We start from the raw sequence: 21,208 nt of genomic DNA on the forward strand, positions 1-21,208 counted from the left end.
TATTTTAGCCAGTTTTCTTTTTTTAAGTCAAACTCAGACTGATTCCTCTGTTTAAAATTTTTAAAATTATTTTTAGAGAAGTAGAACATGTGAGCATGGGAGGAGGAGGAGGAAGGAGAGAGAATCTTAACCAGCTCCATGCTCAGCACAGAGCCCAGCATGGGTCTTGATCCCACAACCCAGGATCATGACTTGAACCAAAATTAACAGTTAGATGCTCAACCGACTAAGCTACCTAAGCATCCCTTATTTTTTGTTTAACTTTTTAAGTAATCTCTAATCTGTACATTTAACATGGTGCTCAAACTCACTCCTGAAATCAAGAATCACACACCACCAACTAAGCAAGCCAGGCACCTTTCAAGTGTTTTTGATCATTGCCCCAACACATCAGGATAAAGTCTCAAGGCCTTACCCAGCAGATAACCAAAGTACGTCATTTGAACCAGACAGCTTCTCTCTCCCTCTCTGTGTACTGATTATAAATATTTACTTTTAACAGATTTGAGTGTCTGATTATTTTAGCCTCTCACTAGACCTTATATGTGATGCAACTTTTTGTTCCATTTTATGCTAGGTTCATGAAAGAAGTGTCCAGTCAGACTTCTTACTAATTATCTTGAAGGAAATTTTACAAAAACGCTCTGATCTACACTTGATTTTAATGAGTGCCACTGTGGACAGTGAAAAGTTTTCTACATATTTCACACACTGCCCTATTCTTAGAATTTCAGGAAGAAGCTATCCTGTGGAGGTAAGTTTTCTTTAAAACAGATATGTGAACAGAAATATATTCTGTTTTAGATATATAGATATATTCCTACCAGGGAGTTTCGCCAGAAGATAGGCTGTAGTTGTCTGAGCCCATGCCTATTGCTCCCATACTACAGGTCAAAAGAGGACTTGGAGATGGCTTGGGAATCAGATTGCTCGTGCTGCCTGGATTGAGGGTGGGGAGGCTGTGAGGGACGATTCTGCTGAAAGATACACCTGAGAAGCACAGAACATAAAACACACTTCTGTGTCCAAACCTTTATATCCAGACTGAAGGTGGCTGCCTGGCAGTAAGGAACTCCTTTTTCACCCACCTCTCTAATTTAGGCTTGTTTTTGAAGCTTCCTTTCTGCTTATTCCATGGATGTGTGTCCTTTGGGTTCAGCTCATTACATCTGCTCTTTTAATCAGTTTTCACAAATAAAAAATATATACCATAGTGTAATTTTTCCTGATACTTCTAGAGACAAACTCATCTGTACCAAGTTTTCCATTCCCAAATAATGCAGAAAGAAGCTTTTCTCACAATATTCTAAATTAACATTTGGTAACATTCAAAAGATAATGATCCTATTCTCTTTAAAATAGTATTTACTGAAATGGATTTGAGTTCACCATTCATGTACCTTAATCTATATAGGTTTTTCATCTTGAAGATATAATAGAAGAAACAGGATTTGTACTGGAAAAAGACTCAGAATATTGTCAGAAATTTCTGGAGGAGGAAGAAGAAATAACCATTAGTGTTACAAGCAAAGCAGGGGGAATAAAAAAGTACCAGGTAAAAAGAAAACATTTTCAAAGACATCTGATAGTAATATCCAGGGCATAACCTTTCATGAGAGGTTTAAAATCACGTGGTGGGCACAGTGAATTTGAGTACAATTCGGAAGAAGAGGAAGAGATAGGATTTTAAGCAAATTTTAAAATTTCTTCACTCTTTGGTTTACAGTATCTTACCTTCTAAAACTATTTTGGCCATATAGACACTTGAAAAAACATCAAGGACGATACAAATAAGAGGAAACTTTTATTGCTTCAAAACAATGATCACTTATTTAGGAGTAAATTTGTAATGATTTTCTGTACTTTATCTGCACACCTAAGGTGTTGAGGGTGGGGCAGGCCCAAATTCAAGATTGATCCTTTCCCTTAGTTCTCTCAGCAGCTGTCCTGGTACCAGCAAACCTGAGCTATATGGTGAAGCTGTCTAGGGCAAGCACAGTTCTTCCTAGAGAATTAGTTTCAGTGACATGTTTGTTTTTAGAACTATCATAAAACTACATTAGCCTGCATTTTAGCCAGTGGTACTATATCCCATATTTTTATTGTATCCACAATATTTCATGCTTCTATCCAATCTGACGGAAACACAAAGGTAAAGTTACTTTCTCTTCTCGTTAAGCAAATAAACCAAGGAAGCTAAACTCTCTCCCTAAAACTCCAGAGATGGAAATTAGAAACTAAGGAAAGACTTCAGAAAATTAAAGGTATTTCAAAAGAGATGACTGGACTTTAGCAACCGAAGTAGAATCCAGTAGGAATGAGGCAGGTATAAATTATTTATTAAAGTTATGACCTCTCTTGAGCTGCTTCTTAGTTGCCACAGAACAGCAAATACAGTGTTTTGTTTTTCTTCCATTATTCTTTAGTTTGTACATGACAAGATAAAAAGTTTTGCTATACTTAGAAAGTTGAATGGAATTAAATACATGAGATGTGAAATTTTTAAAAAAATAAGTTTATTTATTTTGAAAGAGAGAGGGAGAGGAGGAGGGGCAGAGAGAGAATCTCAAGCAGGCTACACACTGTCAGCACAGAGCCCAATGTGGGGCTTGATCTAACAAACCAAGAGATCATTACCTGAGCCAAGACCAAGAGTCAAGACACTTAACTGTGCCACCCAGTTACCCTATGAGATGTGAAATTTTTTAATACTTTTGCCACTATTAAAAATTGTACTCTTCCTGTATTTTAACAAATAATAAGAAATGCAGATTTGATTGAATGCAAATACCTCCTTTTACCTTCTTTGTCTTTTATAAAAATATTTAATACTTTTGTTCACCATTTTCTGATTATGTTTCTTTTAGGAATACATACCAGTTCAGACTGGATCAAGTGCTGATTTAAATCCATTTTACCAAAAGTATAGCAGCCGCACTCAGCATGCTATTCTCTACATGAATCCTCATAAAATCAACCTTGATCTCATTTTGGAACTTCTTATATATTTAGGTATGTATCTTTTACTAATTTGCCTGCATTTGTTTTGATAAAACTTTTCTAACTGGAAACGTTTTATTAACATGTTATATGCTATTCCTCACCTTTTTGCTTATGTTGAATGTTATCTTTTAAATAATTTCAGACAGAAGTCCCCAATTCAGAAATGTTGAAGGAGCAGTATTGATCTTTTTACCAGGCCTGGCTCATATTCAACAGCTGTATGATCTCCTATCAACTGATAGAAGATTTTTTTCTGAACGGTAACTACAGATCTTCATTAGATTCCAAGTAGTTTTGAAATTAAAATGTTTGGTCAGAATTCTCAGTCTTTTTACCTTTAGTTAAAACTGTCTAAAGCGAAGTAATTTTTTTGTTTTTAACATTTCTATTATAGCATTAAGTATACTAAAAATCTTAGGTATGATTTCTGCTTTTGTTCTGTGTTCTTACTTCATTAAACAGAGGGAATCCTTTGGTTAAGAATAAGATAGTGACTCACCTCCCCAACCCACTGGATAATACAAGACCCCTACAGAGTGCAATTTATCATCCAGATTCTACGTATTCAGCTCTTTACTGTATCTGTTTTGATATAGTTTATTACTGCTATCATGGTTATCAATGCAATATCCAAGCATATTATAAAAATTCTTTAAACCTTATATTCCATATAATTTCACATTTATCTTCTCTGTGATGATTATATGTGATTTCACTGTACCATTCTCAGAACTTACGTGTTTAAATTTTTTCTAATAAAAAATTTTTAAATTGCTTTCTATTTGCAAATAAATTTTGTTATTCTTTGCAGTGTCTTCTAAAGAGAAACTCTTGCTAAGAACTATGATTTTAACTTTCAGATATAAAGTGATAGCTCTGCATTCTATTCTTTCAACTCAAGACCAAGCTGCAGCATTCACACTTCCTCCTCCTGGAGTCAGGAAGGTAAAATTCAGTACAGAAATTTATGTGTGATCTGTTGGAGAATATTTCGTGAAAACGTTATAACTCTTTATCATCAATTATTAATGTTATTAAGTATCTTACAGTGCATGGCAGACTCCAGATGCTCTCTAGCTTAACATAATCAGAAATGAACCTGATACTAAAATTTAATAAGTATTTGAAAATTTATCGTATACATCATTAAAGGGAGAAGACTTTTAGGGGCGTGATAGTTGAAAAATATGGCATGGATTTCACTTGTGAGAAGAAAAATCACTACTTTTCCCAACCTTTTCATAAAGGATGTTGGATGTCAGGAGCTATTTGAATCCTTTGAGGATTCATTGTTGTTCTCCAGGTATTCATCCTTGATTATTTTTGTAAAACATACACCATTAGGTTAGGAAATAGTCTCAGTATTTTCATTGTCTCCTCTGTTGAAGAGTCTGAATGAAGAGATACTTGGCAGAGAGTTTCTTAGATTTAGAGGGGATAAAAGAGCATCGTATAGGAACTGTGGGAAATAACAGAGCTCCCAGGTAGCCTGGACTGCAGTGCAGGAGCTTGGGTTCTGAGGCTTTTCTGATCTGTAACATTTTAGCTTCCCTCAAAGATTTGGTTTAAAGGAAAGGATTCAACCTCTTTAAAAAAAAGGGGGGGGGGGGCCGCCTGGGTGGCTTAGTCGGTTAAGCGTCCGACTTTCGCTCAGGTCATGATCTCGCGGTTCATGGGTTCGTGCCCCGCGTCGGGCTCTGTGCTGACTGCCAGCTCAGAGCCTGGAGCCGGTTTCAGTCTGTGACTCCCTCTCTCTCTGACCCTTCCCTGCTCACGCTGTCTCTCTCTCTCCTAGAAATAAATAAAAATATTTAAAAAAAAAAAAAAATTTAACACTCCTGAGGTAGAATGAGCACCTAGATTCCATCTAAGCCTGAAAACCCAGATTATTATTTCCTAGGTCAAATGAGTAAGAGAAAAAAGCATTCACTATTGAAATACAGAGTTGATATATAGAGCAATATATATTGAATATTTGATGTAAAATCCTGAATGTTTTACCTCCAAGGACACAACAGAAAAAATGTGAAGAGTACACTATTCAGTCATCATCATCAAGAATTTTAGAACTAGAGGGGTAACTGGGTGGCTCATTCCGTTAAGTGTCCTATTCTTGGTTTTTGGCTCAGGTCATGATACCACTGTGAGTTTAAACCCTGCATCAGGCTCTGTGCTGACCACACAGGGACTGCTTGGGATTCTTTCTCTCTCTCTCTCTCTCTCCCCCTCTCTCTCTGCTCCTCCTCCCACACTCGATCTCTCAAAAATAAATTTTAAACTAGAAATGGATCTAAAAAATCATCTGTTTCTACCCCTTAATTTACAGTAGATGTATCTGAAGTCAGCAGAGATAAAATGACTTGGCTGTGGTCTCAGGGATAGTAAGCCAGGGCAGCAACCCATTTCTTACTGATATACTGTTTTTTCTTCAATGATTTTGAGTGATTGTGTTTAGCTGTCTCTGTTCTCTGACCCAATTTCCCAGCTACTTAGCTTCATTTTTAAGATGACAGACTAGAATTCGGGGAATGGTATTTTTGTTGGAATAAAAATCTGTAACTTTAATTGGCAAGCTGAGGTAATGAAACTGATTATATAACAAGTTAAAATTACAGTGATAGCAAGTAGGTGATGAATTTTTATAACGATAAGATTCACTTTTTTTTAATATTTTTATTTTTTTATTTCTAGGAGAGAGAGAGAGAGAGAGCGTGAACAGGGGAGGGTCAGAGAGAGAGGGAGATACAGACTCTGAAATAGGCTCCAGGCTCTGAGCTGGCAGTCAGCACAGAGCCCGACGCGGGGCTCGAACCCATGAACCGCGAGATCATGACCTGAGCGAAAGCCGGACGCTTAACCGACTATGCCACCCAGGCGCCCCAAGATTCACTTTTTAAAATTCCTCAGCTCAAACTAAAGTTTAAATGATGGCACACTGTTGGAAGTTGTTACCTAATGTTTTGGCTTTTTTATTTTCAGATTGTTTTAGCAACAAATATTGCAGAGACAGGTATCACTATTCCAGATGTTGTATTTGTGATTGACACTGGAAGAACAAAAGAAAATAAGTAAGTTTGAAAAGGGTTTGGGGCTCTTGAATTCTTAGGAGAAATCACAGAATCATATAGGGAAAATCCCAATGTCCTAATTCTACTCAAAGCCAAAAGCCTCAGAGAAACTATGGGAAACTTTAAAATACCCAAGAGTAAACGTCGTATTTCATGTCATGAGATTTCCTGTAAGTAATGCCAGTGTACTGCTTTTTGGAGAAAACTGCTCTCCAGAACAGCTTTTAGAACATAATTTTTTATAAATTTGCTTGCAAAATAGTTTTACAAAAACAATAATTATTTCTGAGATTGTAACAGAGTATGGGTTTTGGAATCAAAGTTGGATTTAAATCTCTGATCTGTAATCTTGAGCAAGTAATAATACCATTAAGTATAATCATCAATTCCCTTATATGCAAATAGAGAGCATGAATATTTTTCATAATTGAAAGTACCGTTACAGTAATTGGCAATTACCTTACCTGAATCTTCACAAAAAGATTACTACTTTTTAGATTTTAATGTTTATATTGCAAAAACAGAAAAGACCACCTTAGTAGTCTATTGTAATCCACATATAGACTGTCTCTGTATTAGGAAACTTTAGCAATATTTGGCAGTATTTTTGACTGCCCAGAGGCAGTGGTCATATTAATTTAGAAAAGAGCAAGTTAAACAAGTTTTTTCCTTGTGCCAAAGTTTTTAATTTGATAGTATCAGATTTAGTTTGCAGTGTTTGCTAACCTCTTTAAATATGAAACATGATTTGGAAAATACTGGTCCACAATTATGATAGACTATTTCAAGCTTGTCTTCAGTATAATTTTAGGAGTCAAATATTTGTAGCTTTTTCAGATTTTGATTTAAGTCCTTGATCTAATATTGTTTCCTAAAACATTTCTTTAGGTACCATGAAAGCAGTCAGATGAGTTCTTTGGTTGAGACATTTGTCAGTAAAGCAAGTGCTCTACAGCGCCAAGGCAGAGCTGGGAGGGTCAGAGATGGCTTCTGCTTCCGAATGTACACAAAAGAAAGGTACAACATAGCACTGGAAATTAAAAACAAATCATTATAGTGTGGCATTTCTGATAATATGTAAAGTCTTTAATATTATTTTATTTTTCAGATTTGAAGGTTTTATGGACTATTCTGTCCCTGAAATCTTGCGTGTGCCTCTGGAGGAGTTATGTCTTCATATTATGGTAATCCTAAATTAATTCACGTGTTACTTTTTCATTCTTAACTCTCTTCTTTAAAAAAAAAAAAATGTAAACTTATCCTAGATTTTCAAATATTTACTTTTTCCTAAATAATCCCTCCCTCATTTTTTTTTTATAAGTAAACCCACTATGCTTTAATTCTACCAAAGGCACTCATACAGTCTCCATACCTAGACCATTACTTGTCAACTGGGGGCAATAGTGCTCACCAGGGGATAAGTGGGAGTGTTTTGGTTGGCACTTCTTGGGGGAGAAGGAGGCCATGCTATATGGGCATCTAGTAAAGTGCTGAGATTGAGAAACACTGATGTAGATCAAGGGCTTCCTAGTCTGAAAGATCTATAATATCCTTCAGTTCTTAAGATTTTGACTTCCCAGAAATGAAGAATGAAGAAACTAAGATACTGCTTACAAGAAAAAGAACATTTATCCTCTTTGCTCAAAATTGTACTTAAATTTGGTTCCAATGTGACCATCCCTTTGGTCAATTCTAATAACATACTGATTGATCGCTTTTTTCATCTACAGAAATGCAATCTTGGTTCTCCTGAAGATTTCCTTGCCAAAGCCTTAGATCCCCCTCAGCTTCAAGTGATCAGCAATGCAATGAATTTACTCAGAAAAATTGGAGCATGTGAACTAAATGAGCCTACACTGACTCCACTGGGCCAGCACCTTGCAGCACTGCCCGTGAATGTCAAGATTGGCAAGATGCTTATTTTTGGTGCCATATTTGGCTGCCTTGACCCAGTGGTAAGGCAAAGGATTATCTTGCTTCTTCACTTTAACTATCATTTTGGTTGGGAAATTACTAAGTTTGGAAATAATTTTTTACTTTTAATTTGATTTTTAACTAACAGAAGGTCAATACTAACACTCCGTCGGTTTTGCGTCTCATGTCATGTCTCAGAGTTTGTGGGTTCGTGCCCTGCGTTGGGCTCTGTGCTGACAGCTAGCTCAGAGCCTGGAGCCTGCAGTGGATTCTGTGTCTCCCTCTCTCTCTGACCTGCCTCTGTTCATACTGTCTCTTGCGCGCTCCCTCAGAAATTTTAAAAAATAAAATTAAAAAAATCCCACTTGAAATTTGTATTTAATTGAATACATAGTAGACGATTTTTAAGGAGCTTTGAGTCCCATAGGTTGTTTTTTGGTTTTTGGTTTTGTTTTTCAGTAGAATCAAAAACTTTCTCCTCTTTTTCTGGATTATCTCTCTGAGCCAGCAATTAACAGCACTTCAGTTTTATCCTAATTATCTCAGAATTAACCAACATTGTGCCTCTTTCTGAATTACTGAGCTCATATGCCTGCTCTGCCATTTCAACTTCACAGTTTTATCAGGCTGTGGCCTTTTCTGGGAGTACAAATCACGGCTATTTAAAAACAGAATGAAGAATAGGGGCGCCTGGGTGGCTTAGTCGGTTAAGCGTCCGACTTTCGCTTAGGTCATGATCTCGCGGTTCGTGGGTTCGAGCCCCGCGTCGGGCTCTGTGCTGACTGCCAGCTCAGAGCCTGGAGCCTGTTTCAGTCTGTGACTCCCTCTCTCTCTGGCCCTCCACTGCTCACGTGGTCTCTCTCTCTCCTAGAAATAAATAAAACATTTTAAAAAAAAGCTTTGCTTAAAAAAAAAAAAAAACAACAGAATGAAGAGAGTGTAGTCTAGTCTGTTTCTCTAGTATTAGAAATACTCAACCAGAATTGTGTTGAGTCCAAACAGTAACTGCTGTCATGATAATTAATCTGAAAAGGTGCAGTATTAAGAAATGGGTCACTGTACCCTCCAAATTATTTTTTAAGGTATTTAAAGAGCATTGCAGGCAATGGAAATGTAGTAGGCTAAGAGTCCAGGTATAACTATGTGACAGACTATAAATCACTATATACACATTCAGGTTTTTATCTCTGGCTCTGGTGATATGACCTCCTTATAAGTATAGTATAAAAGTGATTTTTTTTAATTATATAAAATGAAGTCCAAAGTAACAAATTAAAATGAAAATGGTACTAAAGAATCCTGCAACTTGAAAGTGGGATTGATTTACGATTTGCTTTCTGTTACAAGTCAGTCTTCCATGTATACCTCTTTAATAATAAATTTTTTGGTTATTTATGGATAGGCAACACTAGCTGCAGTGATGACAGAGAAGTCTCCTTTTACCACACCAATTGGTCGAAAAGATGAGGCAGATCTTGCAAAATCAGCGTTGGCTATGGCAGATTCAGACCACCTGACGATCTACAATGCATACCTAGGGTAAAGAAATAATCTGTTGTCCATAAGTCAATGACCTGAGGCTGTTTACTTTAAAAAATTTATCTTTGACTTTAATTAAAAAGATACATCTAAGATTTACATTTATTTTTAGTTCTTCATCTGTCAAGGTATAATTATTTTAAAGATTCATAGTTTTATAATCCTTTCTAAATAAGAACAATGTACTTTGTATTATTGTACCTATATTACCTCATATCTGAGGTTAATAATTTACTATTACACATAAAAAATAACAGTATTGTGGAGCACCTGAATGGCTCTGTCGGTTAAGCATCTGACTTTGACTCCTGTCATGATCTCATGGTTCGTGGGTTTGAGCCCCAGATCGGGCTTGGTGCTGACAGCTCAGAGCCTGGAGTCTGCTTTGGATTCCATGTCTCCCTCTGTTGCTCCTTTGTTCGCATCCTGTCTCTCTTTCGAAAATAAATAAAGATTAAAAAAAATTTAATGACAGTATTGCCATTCAGACTCTTATAATCAATTAGTGGCTCCTACAACAATCAAGACCCCTCCTCTTTTTAAATGACTATGCTTTAATTAAAGCTTACTTTGGTGAGTTCCTCTGAAAGAGAGTTTGAAAAGAGAACATGTTGAACTTTGGTCATTTTATTTACCTAGATGGAAGAAAGCCCGCCAAGAAGGAGGCTATCGTTCTGAAATTGCATACTGCCGGAGGAATTTTCTTAATAGAACATCACTGTTAACCCTAGAAGTAAGTAGTAATACAACTTTCTAATTCAGGGTCTTATTGTTGACTGATAGATTTATTTTAGGAAAATGGCTAGGATAGTATTTGACATATAGTATGAATTTAATTAACTGAATTAATCTGTAATTTTTAGTTTTGTTGTTTCTCCCAACAGGTAACTTCTATGTATTACACAGTGATTTAAAATAGTGTTTAACAATCATAATGCAATAATCATAAAATGCTCCAAGGCTTGGAATCATTTTTCCTAAGAGCCCTGATACCTTTTGGTGAAATAGTTGTCTATTTTCCTAAATATTAGCCAGCTACTTAGTTGCAGTGTAGGATGATAGTTATGGAAAGTCAACATACCCCGTGGCTGATTGTGACCAGCTTTATAAATCTGCTCTTGGGATGAGAAACCTGACAGTTGTGCCTATCACTCAAGCTTTGACTATTATTCAGGACCAGAATTATTTCTTGGAGGAGAGAGAGAGAATAGCTAAAATGTAAAGACAAATGACTGCAAAAAGGAAGACTCCACAAATACTTAATGGTGCTTAGGAAACGGTGTTCACTATTCCATCTAAACAGCTCCAGGTTTTACCAGATACACTATAAAATAATTCAGAAAATATGTATATGAGAATTCCTCTCTTCTGCTCATATTTTAAAACGTTAAATATTTTATTCCCATATAACTTAACCCATTATTTTCTGTTCTTCAAAATAACGGCTGGAATAAGAGCAGGGACATCTCCAAGTGGAATGAATTTTGTCCTTCACAAAAGGATAAAGGGATAAATTGAAGAGCTGCCCCTATGATCACTGGGATTCAAGATGTGGAGAGCTAATCAACATTCCTATGTCTCCACTCCACTTCCTTCCAACCCCTCAAGTTGCCTCACCTCCTTCCTTCTGTGAGCCTTTTCTTTACTTCCCCTGGGCTGCAGGTTTTCAATCTCTTAACCTACCCTGTGGTGTTAAGACAGCTGTTTGGCCTTTTCTCACCTGGAATCAAAGTGTCTTAAGCCCCAAACCAGAAACCCAAAGGAAATCCTAAATGTAAATGTCACCTTTTAATCGCTTATATCCTGTTTACTTTGAAAAATGTTCATCATTCCTATAGGATTTAAGCTAATGCGCACTTGGTTACTAAATCTAGATAAAGATTAAGTGAAGTTGCCATTGTTAGAATTAAGGTGAAAGTAACAGAGGCAAATGAGGAATCCAGGATCAAGATTCCTCTCCAGTTCTATTTCAGCATTTGTTCTCTATTTGATCATTCTCATTGAGTAAAACTGTGGAGAGTTACCACTAAAGTAAATATATTGAATGCAAATATGCTCAGGCACATTTTTATTGCTCTTCCATTTTAGACATTGTTTTATGACATCTAGTCTTGGGGTAGTGGAAATAGAGAACTTTTCAATCCTTGATTTGCTAGTATAATTTTTTTTTTCTCATTTGATTTGGGCTGTAGGGAACTAATAATTTGGCATCTTATCAGTTTTGAAAGGAAACAGCAGTATATATTAAAGTGGTATTAGTCACTTTTTCTTTTTTACTCAATCTGATCTTATCTCTTTTCCATCTAGGATGTAAAGCAGGAGTTAATAAAGTTGGTTAAGGCAGCTGGATTTTTATCATCCACAGCATCTAATGACTGGGAAGGAAACAGAGCCTCACAGACACTTTCTTTCCAAGAAATTGCCCTTCTTAAAGCTGTATTGGCCGCTGGACTCTATGACAACGTGGGGAAGATAATCTATACAAAGTCAGTTGATGTTACAGAAAAATTGGCTTGTATTGTGGAGACAGCCCAAGGCAAAGCTCAAGTACATCCCTCCTCAGTAAATCGAGATCTGCAAACTTATGGATGGCTCTTATACCAAGAGAAGGTAAAGTGTTCATTCTTAATTCCACGATTCAGGGCGTTATTCTAGAAGTCAGTTATAAGTTAGGATGCGCCAACAAGTTTTATTTTTGGTTCTCAAACTGAGCACTTTATAAATACTGATTTCAAATATGTACAAAAATATAGTTTCTCCTCAAAAAAGCCCTCTTTCATTTTAATGAAAGGAAAATATTAAAACTTCTATTCTGGCCATTGTCTTACTTGAAATAAGGACAGTTATAGCAAGTAAATATTGTTTAATAATGCATCAGTTCCCTGAGATTTCACCAAAATATTTTATGTGCACTCCAAATAAGAGAGAGATATATGAGATAAGATTGAACAGTATATGCTATAGCAACAGTTTGAGTCACAACACAATCCAAGGTAAGTTATCAGCAGATATTTATACATGACAATTAAAACAATCTTGTTAATCATAGCTTGCTAAAATAACAAGGATTGATCATTTCAAGGAGTGGCTCTAAACTATTAGGATATCACAAAACTTAAATGTCAAACATGAGAAATTACTAATGGCCATAGTTGAACACTGGTCTAGAAACTAGACACTTTAAAACAATATTATTTTTGAGCTCGTTAATAGCATTGGCATTATAAAATTGCTTGTTCATAGTTTCATTTATGTTCAAGAAATGTAATTCACCCTTATAATTAATGTTTTAAAATGCCTTTCAATAGTATAAATGTACTAATGGTGAATGTGATTATTATAAAATTGGCAAGTTATGCACACAGAATATAAAGATAGTTTTACTAAATTTATGATGTAAATTTTTTTTTTTTAATACTTTTATTTATTTCTAGGAGAGAGAGAGTGAGTGAGCAGGGGAGGGTCAGAGAGAGAGGGAGTCACAAACTGAAACAGGCTCCAGGCTCTGAGCTGGCAGTCAGCACAGAGCCCGACCCGGGGCTCGAACCCACGAACCGCGAGATCATGACCCAAGCAAAAGTCGGACGCTTAACCGACTAAGCCACCCAGGCGCCCCGATGTAAATTTTTAATAGTAAATTATAGGAAAATGCTTTTAAATTAAACATAAATGAATTTCTTACATTTTTAGGCTGTGAAGTTTTTTTTTTTCCTCTTTATTCCTATGCAGGTAAGGTATACCCGAGTATATCTGAGGGAAACTACCCTAATAACCCCTTTTCCAGTTTTACTTTTTGGTGGCGATATAGAAGTTCAGCATCGGGAACATCTTCTTTCTGTTGATGGCTGGATCTATTTTCAGGTACATGCTATACTTATTAAAATTTTCTACTTGCAGTACTACTGAGGTAGATTTTTTAAACGTTATTGGAGTTTGCATAATTCTTCCCTTTTATTTGACTTAGAGTATAAGACTTCCTTATTTTATCTTGCCTATATTTTAAATCTGTTAAATATGAAAACCAAATTCTATTTCTATTAGAAATGACATTTACTGTTAGTAAAAATAACTTGCCATGTGCTGTGTACTTCAGTAGTGAACTTTACATGGATTATCCCAAATTTAATATCCTAATAACATTGTTCATTAACTTCATTAGTCTCCTTCCTATAGATGAGGCACTTAATTAAGTTCAGTGAGAAGTTTGAATAACTTTTCTTAGACTAAATGGATTGTTATTGGCAGAGCCAGATTTAAATCTAGAATCATTTAAACCTCAATCTTAAGCTCTAAGAAGATAAAGACAGATTCATAGCTTTTAATGAATATTGTCAAATTTTCCTCTGGAATAATTAGATTAATTTCTTTGTAACCCCATCAATATTGACTAACTTAAATAAATCTAATACATTGTTAACTGTGTGCCATCACGATTTGACTAAGACTGGAAAGTAAATTTTAAATGCAACTTTTTAAAAATGTTTTAGTTATTTTTGAGAGAGAGAGAGAGAGCATGAGCAGGGGAGGGTCAGAGAGAGAAAGGGAGATACAGAATCCGAAGCAGGCTCCAGGCTCTGAGCTAGCTGTCAGCACAGAGCCCGACGCAGGGCTTAAACCCACGAACCATGAGATCATGACCTGAGACGAAGTTGGAACCTCAACCAGCTGAGCCACCCAGACGCTCCTAAATGCAACTTTAAAAATATATGCAGTTCCCTTCAAGAGGATAGGGTGGTAGAGGTCATCTGTAACTGTATTGTGGTGATGGCCGTGTAACTCTTTTAAGTATATTGGAATCATTAACTTGTATACTTAACCATTCAGTAAAGTTTTAAAGGTTTGTAAATTACACCTCAGTAAAGTTAATTCCATCCCCAAAAATGCATTCTTTTCTCCTACACAAAGTCATTGTAAGAAAAGACAATGATGGGAATAATAGTTGCTTTATTTTGGAAAGTGCTATGAAATTTATGGGTACTTAATAAGAAAACTGATGTTTGTAAGGCTTACCTACGGGATTATTTGCCTATATTTTTCCAGTAACATTTTAAAGTCAAGATGTGCTAAAGCAGATCATAAGGTATACAGCCTTACCTCCATTTACTGCAACACATTCACACTTCCGGGGATTAACTTTGTCCAATCTCTCATCTTCTCTCAACAGGCCCCTGTAAAAATAGCTGTTATTTTCAAGCAGCTTAGAGTTCTCATTGATTCCATTTTAAGAAAAAAGCTGGAAAATCCTAAGATGTCCCTTGAAAGTAAGTATTTGATTATAATGTAAATAGAAAACTATATACTGTTAAGTGTTGTGCTATATTAGAGCACACTGAAGTCAAGTCCATGTGATTAAAAACTTTTAGTAAAATTTATTTTATGCTGAATTCTATCAGACTTCTAGACAATGCTTCATTATTCACAACCTAATTATCCTCTTAAGATTCTTTTAGTTTACTCCTTCCTCTTTTAAGCTTCACTTCTAAACTTAATGGCCATTTCATAGAAGAAAAAGGATAATAAAACTGAGCATTGTAAACATGGATTATAAGGGACTTTCTATGAGGTTTCCATCATGTTTTTCTTCACCATTCTCACAAATGCCGAGCTAGTCTGCATTTACAAAGTACATCATCCTTCCAGCAGAAATCTGCAATAGACACCTGAGTTTTCAGTTAGTCCTGTGCAGCATTTCCCATCCAAACTTGCCAAATCATCAGAATCATCTTGGCAGATGTTAAAATTACACAGTCCAAAGGCGTACCCTAGACATAGTTAATCTCCTTGATGGGAGAGGACTGTGTGTTAATTTCTTAATCTATAACACTTACCTCTACTATGGCCCCCTTTTCAAATACAATTATTTCTATTAAACTGGAATATATTTCTGGTACCATTTCTTCTATTTAGGATTTCCTTGGTTACATCTTCATGCTTTGATTTAATGTACTTCTCTATTCCCTGTAATTCCTGCAGACTATACTAGTTGTATCTAAAGCTTTGATTAGAATTGAGTTTTAGGAGAAGGATATTCTCTAGTTGCTGCGGTATTCTTTCCATTGCATCACATCAGGAAACAGTTAAATTTCGTTTTCCCACTTTTAATGATGTTAAGAATTGATCAGTGAGGTTCAATGTGATTGTATTTAACAAGTATGTCAGTTAATTCTCACAGGCAAATTGGGAGCTACTGATTAGTGCTACTACCCTGAAGCCTCAGACTCTTAACTGAATATGAATATGAATAAAGTTTTCTATACTGCTGGAAACTTAGATCAGGTTTTGATATGTTAAGAGAGGTGGGCTCTTTTCTTAGGGATCTTAAAAATACTGTTTCTTTCTAGACCTGTCCTTGTTTCCCTTGAAGTGACTTTGTTTTTTCTTTTTAATGTCATATGGGTGTCAGACCATGGGCTAAGTTATCAGAATTTTCCATTGTAACCACTGAAACTGAGGGCTTTCTCTCACTGAAGTGTCTAATATAAAGAATTTCAGTCTTGGAGTCCTGATAATTACATCTATGTAAAAAGAGTAGTAAAAAAGTTCTTAGGAAGTCACTGTATCAGAGCAGCTGTTAACAAGTAGAAGCATCTGTTAACAAAACCTCCTTAGCAAATAATGTAGCCTCTGTTGCTCTGTTTGTCAAATTAATTGGTGTTTGATACCTTTGTTGTGTAGAGAGATCTGTCACTTACCTCTTGACACCTCTCCAAGGGCACTTTGCTGTTAAAAGTTTGTTTCCTTTGGACTAAACATGAAGAAACTATCACCATTTCCTTCCTCCTTGCCCATGCTGTGGAGATCCCCACATCTTCTGAGGAACATGGAACAACCAATAAACTCTTCAATATATCTGAACCAGTGCTCCCTCTCTCTCTCAATATTTTTTAAAAACAACAACAATTATAAGATCATGACTTGAGCCAAAATCAAAGTTGGATGCCCAACCAAGTCAGCTACCCAGGTGCCCCTGTGACTTTTTTTTTCCTATGTTAATTTATTTTGAGTGAGAGGGGAGAGAGGGAGGGAGAAAGAATCCCAAGCAGGCACCACATTAGCGTAGAGCCCAATGCAGGGCTCACTCAAACCCACAAACTGTGAGATCATGAAGTGAGTTGAAATGAAGGGTCAGACATTTAACCGATTTAGTGATCCAGGTGCCCCTTAAAGGAATTTTCAAAGAAATAATTCCTAATAAAGGAATTTTCAAAGAAATAATTCCTAATAAATAGTCATAGCACATCATCTCTTTGGACCTTAGCCTACTTTCCATCAAAATAAGGTGTGGAATAATTATAACAATATTTATAGCACAAATTCTATTATGTGGGCATCTCTAGTTTTAAAGTGAATCTTGTTGGAATTACTATTACATTCTAATTTAGAAGAATTTTTTAATGAAGTGTGCCTGTTGTTCACATGTGTATGCATTAAGATTTCAGCCCATGATAAATTTGTTTGTGGTTTTTTTTCTTTCACTCAGATGACAAGATACTACAGATCATTACAGAATTGATAAAAACAGAGAATAAAAACTGAAACAAAGACATGGTCAACTGCTTTAAAAATTAAGATGAAGATACAGTCATGAAATTATGTGAAAATGGACCATCTCATTAAGTATTTCAGTACTTAAAATGTTGGTAACTAGCCATAACTTAAAGGTGGTGAAAAAAAGCACACACTTTAAACATGTGTAATTTTCTAGTTCCTTTTTAATGATGATTATTTGCAATGCATTTGCCACTACATTTACAATAAATTCTTTGGTATCATTCATGCTTTATACATACATCCTTATGTACTTATGGGCAAGGCCTGTGTCTACAGATCCTGTGACTTAGTGTGGTGATTCCCTATGTATACACCCTATCCTCTACCAGTCCTTCTCATCAGGAGAGTTCAAATCTGCCTGACCTGGGAGAGAAAATGAGCTCCGAAACCAGTTGTAATGTAATTAAATTTCCGTGAAAAGGAACAACTTCAGAAGTCAGTTATTTAATATTTAATAATCAAAGTTAAAACCTAAATAAGTATACAGTATTAATAGATGCTACCTATCCACTAAGCATAAAGATGCAGTGCTGGAGAATAGGCATGATTGGCTAATGCTACTGTTAACTTTGGGATGGATAGCTTATGCCATTTACCTTTTGATATCAATGACCTTGAACCCTTATCTGTATTCATAATTGAATTAGTAAAAGTCAGTAACTTTGAGATAGTAAAATATGTTTGGATATTTTTTAGTGGTTTCAGTTGTTTGAGAATCTTCTGAAACTCCATTTTGATTATATAGAGGAATTATCCCTTCACTGCCCATCAAGATTATGGAATAACTTGAAATATAGTCCTGTGTAGATCAAGTGGCAGGAATTCTATCTGAAGGACAAAAGATTAGAATAGGAATCTAGTCCAAATGCTGGACTCTCATAGTAAGTACTCAATATTTGTTGATGAGTGAATAAAAGAAGCTGTTAACTTTCACTTTATGTGCAGGTGGAAATAAAAATAAAATTAGAGATGCTACTAAGTACTAACTTTCTGCCTGCAGTGTGATAAGGAAATTGAGAACAAAGAGTCAAATATGATTGCAGTTTAGAATCACTAATTAGTGCCATTAATAGACCTGGAGATGTCAGATCCAAGAGTTAGTTTGGATGCTGGAGGAGGATCAGTTTGTGTCCAACAGAGACAAATTGTGGAGTCCTACAAGAAAACTATTGTTTCCCATCACCTGGAGTGTGCAAGCTAGTGCCCAAATGGTTTTTAGATAATAACTCATTTAATTTGTTTCTATTTTTTAAACTATACTCCAGTATAGTTAACATACAGGGTTATTTTACTTTCAGGTGTACAGTATAGTGATTCAGCGGCTCTATATATTACTCAGTGCTCATTGTAACAAGTGCACTCCTTAATCCCCATCACGTATTTTACCCATTCCCTGACCCACCTCTCCTCTGGTAACCATCATATTTGTTCTCTATAGTTAAGAATCTGTATTGTGGTTTGTCTCTTGTTTTGTTTTTTTGGTTCCTTAAATTTGACATGAGTGAAATCACATGGTGATGGTCTTTCTCTGACTTCTTTCACTTAGCATAATACCCCCTAGTTCCATCGATATTGTTGCAAATAGCAAGATTTCATTCTTTTATGGCTGAGTAATATTCTGTTGTGTGTGTATGTACATATACATTCATATGTATGTGTGTATGTATGTATATACCTACAAATTTCTAAATGATCGGTTCCTTACAACTCTCCAGCCTCCTTCCCTCCTGTCTTATTTTTCACCGTGCTCCAGCCACACCAGGCTCCTTTTTAACCCAACTGGCCTTTTCAACATTTGCACATGCTGTTCTCTGCTGTAAGGTACTGCTTGTGTTCTTTACCAAACAGAACTTATTTTGCATCAATGCTGTCTCCACAGACCACCCTACTGACTTCCTCATTGACCACCCTTCCTGAAGTAGGTTTCCCCTTTTAATTATTCTTAAAACATAATACTTTCCTCAGCATGTAACATCTCCTTTTTGATTTCTCCCGCTAGACCACATGCTGCACCATGACGGCTTTACTCACTAATGTATACGGAGTACAATGCCTGGAACATACAGGCATTTAGTAAATGTCTGCCAGATGAATGAATGAGAATGAGGGACGTGAGAACAAGGAGTCAAATAGGACTTCAGCTTCTTATAAAAGTCAAGGAAGGAGAGCTTCTAGAAGAGAAGACCACCACATGGAGATATCAATGTTAGAGGAGTTTGAATTAAGGGGGGCAAGGAAGGACATGGTCAGAGGTCCTACAACCACCTACACATTCAAAGACTGACTAGGACCTACAGGATTCAGAGGCTATAGCTGATTCTAGAAAAGGGATACACAACAGAATTAGCAAGGAAAAAAGACATCACACAGATTCTGGAGGAATCTACACACAGGTTTGCCATACATGTTGTGCAGTCTTTCTACCCACAGAAGCCCAGTTGTCTCAGTCCAAAAGTATTTTTCTGAAGGGTGGTCATGTAGGCACAAAAATCAAAACTGTAACTCTAAAAATTCCAGACTCCCAGAAGGCAAGTAGGCATTCAGTGCCGCCAAGCAGGCCAAACAGTGTTATCTGAAAAATACGCAACTTTTCAAAAGCCAAGTTCCCAGGCTCCAGCCAAAAACAAACCCTGCAGATAGGCCCTTCTAAAGATAGCAACCAGCGGGCTGCATGGTTAAACCTGCACACACACACACAGCCTAATTTTTAGGGAATGAATACAAACTGAAAGGTTGGGGCACCAAATTAGATATAATGAAGAAACAAAGGCTAAGAGGTCGAGGAATGAGATATTTTATGATGGGAAGATCCTTACTCATCTTCAGACAAATCAAAAATAACCATCAGAGAGTAAGAATAATATTAGTATGAGGGGTGCTTGGCTCCCTCAGTGGGTAGAACATGCAACTCTTGAGGTCAAGCCTCAAGGGGCATGGAGACTACTTAGAATACATATGTATATATGTGTATACACACACAAATATGTATATATATTTTAATATATATATATAATATTAGCATCAGAGAATGCCCAACAAAGAACTAAAGAATATTATCAGGAACAAGTTGGGAAGGCTTTTTGGCTTTCCTCAGCAATGAATGCTTAGGATCTTGAGATGAGCAGGTAAGAGTCGATAGTGGGCATTTTTTGCTTTTAAGTGACCATGAGATCTTAGAATGAAACAGACTGTCTCATTCAATCACTGAAGAAAAACACTTATTACATAGAGGCAAATGACCCCAAAAGAGAGGCCATGGACAAGGAAAATAGAAAGACTGAGGAATTAGAGGACAGGATCTAATCCTAATTCACTGTAAATAAATGAAAGGTAAGGAGAGAGTTGAGAGGGAATATCAAGCAGGCTCTGTGCTATCAGTGCAGAGCCCGCCACAGGGCTCAATCTCATGACTTGATCATGACTTGAGCCAAAGTTAAAGAGTAGGACGCTTAACTGACTCAGTCACCCAGGTGTCACAATTTTGGAATTTAAAATTTGAGAAGTAATTGTTGCAGTAAGTAAACCTAATGGTGGTGGACAACCAAACAGATGAGTATCACTGAAGACAGGTTCAGAAACAGGATGGTCAGCATGTTTTGTCAGTGTGGATGTAGGAAAAGGATGGAGAGACTAAGCCAGTGCTTTTGTGCTATGGTTAGTGGGGAAAGCAGGAAGGCACCCTGGAAGTTATATACAGGGCCCTGGAGATATACAGTGGCAAAAAAGGAAAGAAAGGAAGGGAAGGAGGCAGGGGATCATATGAGAAAATGGCATTCTCTTCAGATAAGAAGTTATTGAAGCCTGGTAGTGGTATACAAATATTTCAACCTCTCTCACTAAATCGATTCTTAGATTTAGAAGTAGAAGAATGGTCTTAATTAGATAAGATTAGCTAGAAGGAAAGGAAACATTAAAGGAAAGCAGATTTCCATTAAAAACATTTTTTCCCATTAAAAATTTTTTAGGGGCTCCTGTGTGGCTCTGTTGAGTGTACAACTTTGGCTCGGGTCATGATCTCACAATTTGTGAGTTTGAGCCTCACATCAGGCTCACTGCTGTCAGCACAGAGCCTGCTTCATATCCTCTGTTCCTCTCTATGTGCCCCTCCCCTGTTTGCGCTCTCTCAAAAATAA

At 36.4% G+C, this 21,208-nt stretch overlaps 1 protein-coding gene across 3 annotated transcripts in view; it reads left to right on the forward strand.

The window, feature by feature from the left end:
• The window catches only part of DHX29 (DExH-box helicase 29), a 49,056-nt gene extending 31,154 nt beyond the window's left edge, over positions 1–17,902 (forward strand). For all 3 annotated transcript variants that reach the window (XM_039244518.1, XM_039244519.1, XM_039244520.1), the window contains 15 exons: positions 578–754; positions 1,415–1,555; positions 2,868–3,012; positions 3,146–3,263; positions 3,864–3,948; positions 5,983–6,071; positions 6,960–7,088; positions 7,180–7,255; positions 7,802–8,026; positions 9,388–9,524; positions 10,164–10,257; positions 11,832–12,134; positions 13,254–13,385; positions 14,689–14,785; positions 17,005–17,902. In XM_039244518.1, coding sequence (XP_039100449.1) covers positions 578–754; positions 1,415–1,555; positions 2,868–3,012; positions 3,146–3,263; positions 3,864–3,948; positions 5,983–6,071; positions 6,960–7,088; positions 7,180–7,255; positions 7,802–8,026; positions 9,388–9,524; positions 10,164–10,257; positions 11,832–12,134; positions 13,254–13,385; positions 14,689–14,785; positions 17,005–17,060 — 2,004 coding nt within the window. In that variant the 3' untranslated portion in view covers positions 17,061–17,902. The remainder of the gene's footprint in view (positions 1–577; positions 755–1,414; positions 1,556–2,867; positions 3,013–3,145; positions 3,264–3,863; positions 3,949–5,982; positions 6,072–6,959; positions 7,089–7,179; positions 7,256–7,801; positions 8,027–9,387; positions 9,525–10,163; positions 10,258–11,831; positions 12,135–13,253; positions 13,386–14,688; positions 14,786–17,004) is intronic.
• The last annotated feature ends 3,306 nt before the right edge of the window (positions 17,903–21,208 follow it).

This window comes from Hyaena hyaena, unplaced genomic scaffold, assembly GCF_003009895.1.
Source record: "Hyaena hyaena isolate Hyena2069 unplaced genomic scaffold, ASM300989v1 scaffold_241, whole genome shotgun sequence".
NCBI classification, from domain to species: domain Eukaryota; kingdom Metazoa; phylum Chordata; class Mammalia; order Carnivora; family Hyaenidae; genus Hyaena; species Hyaena hyaena.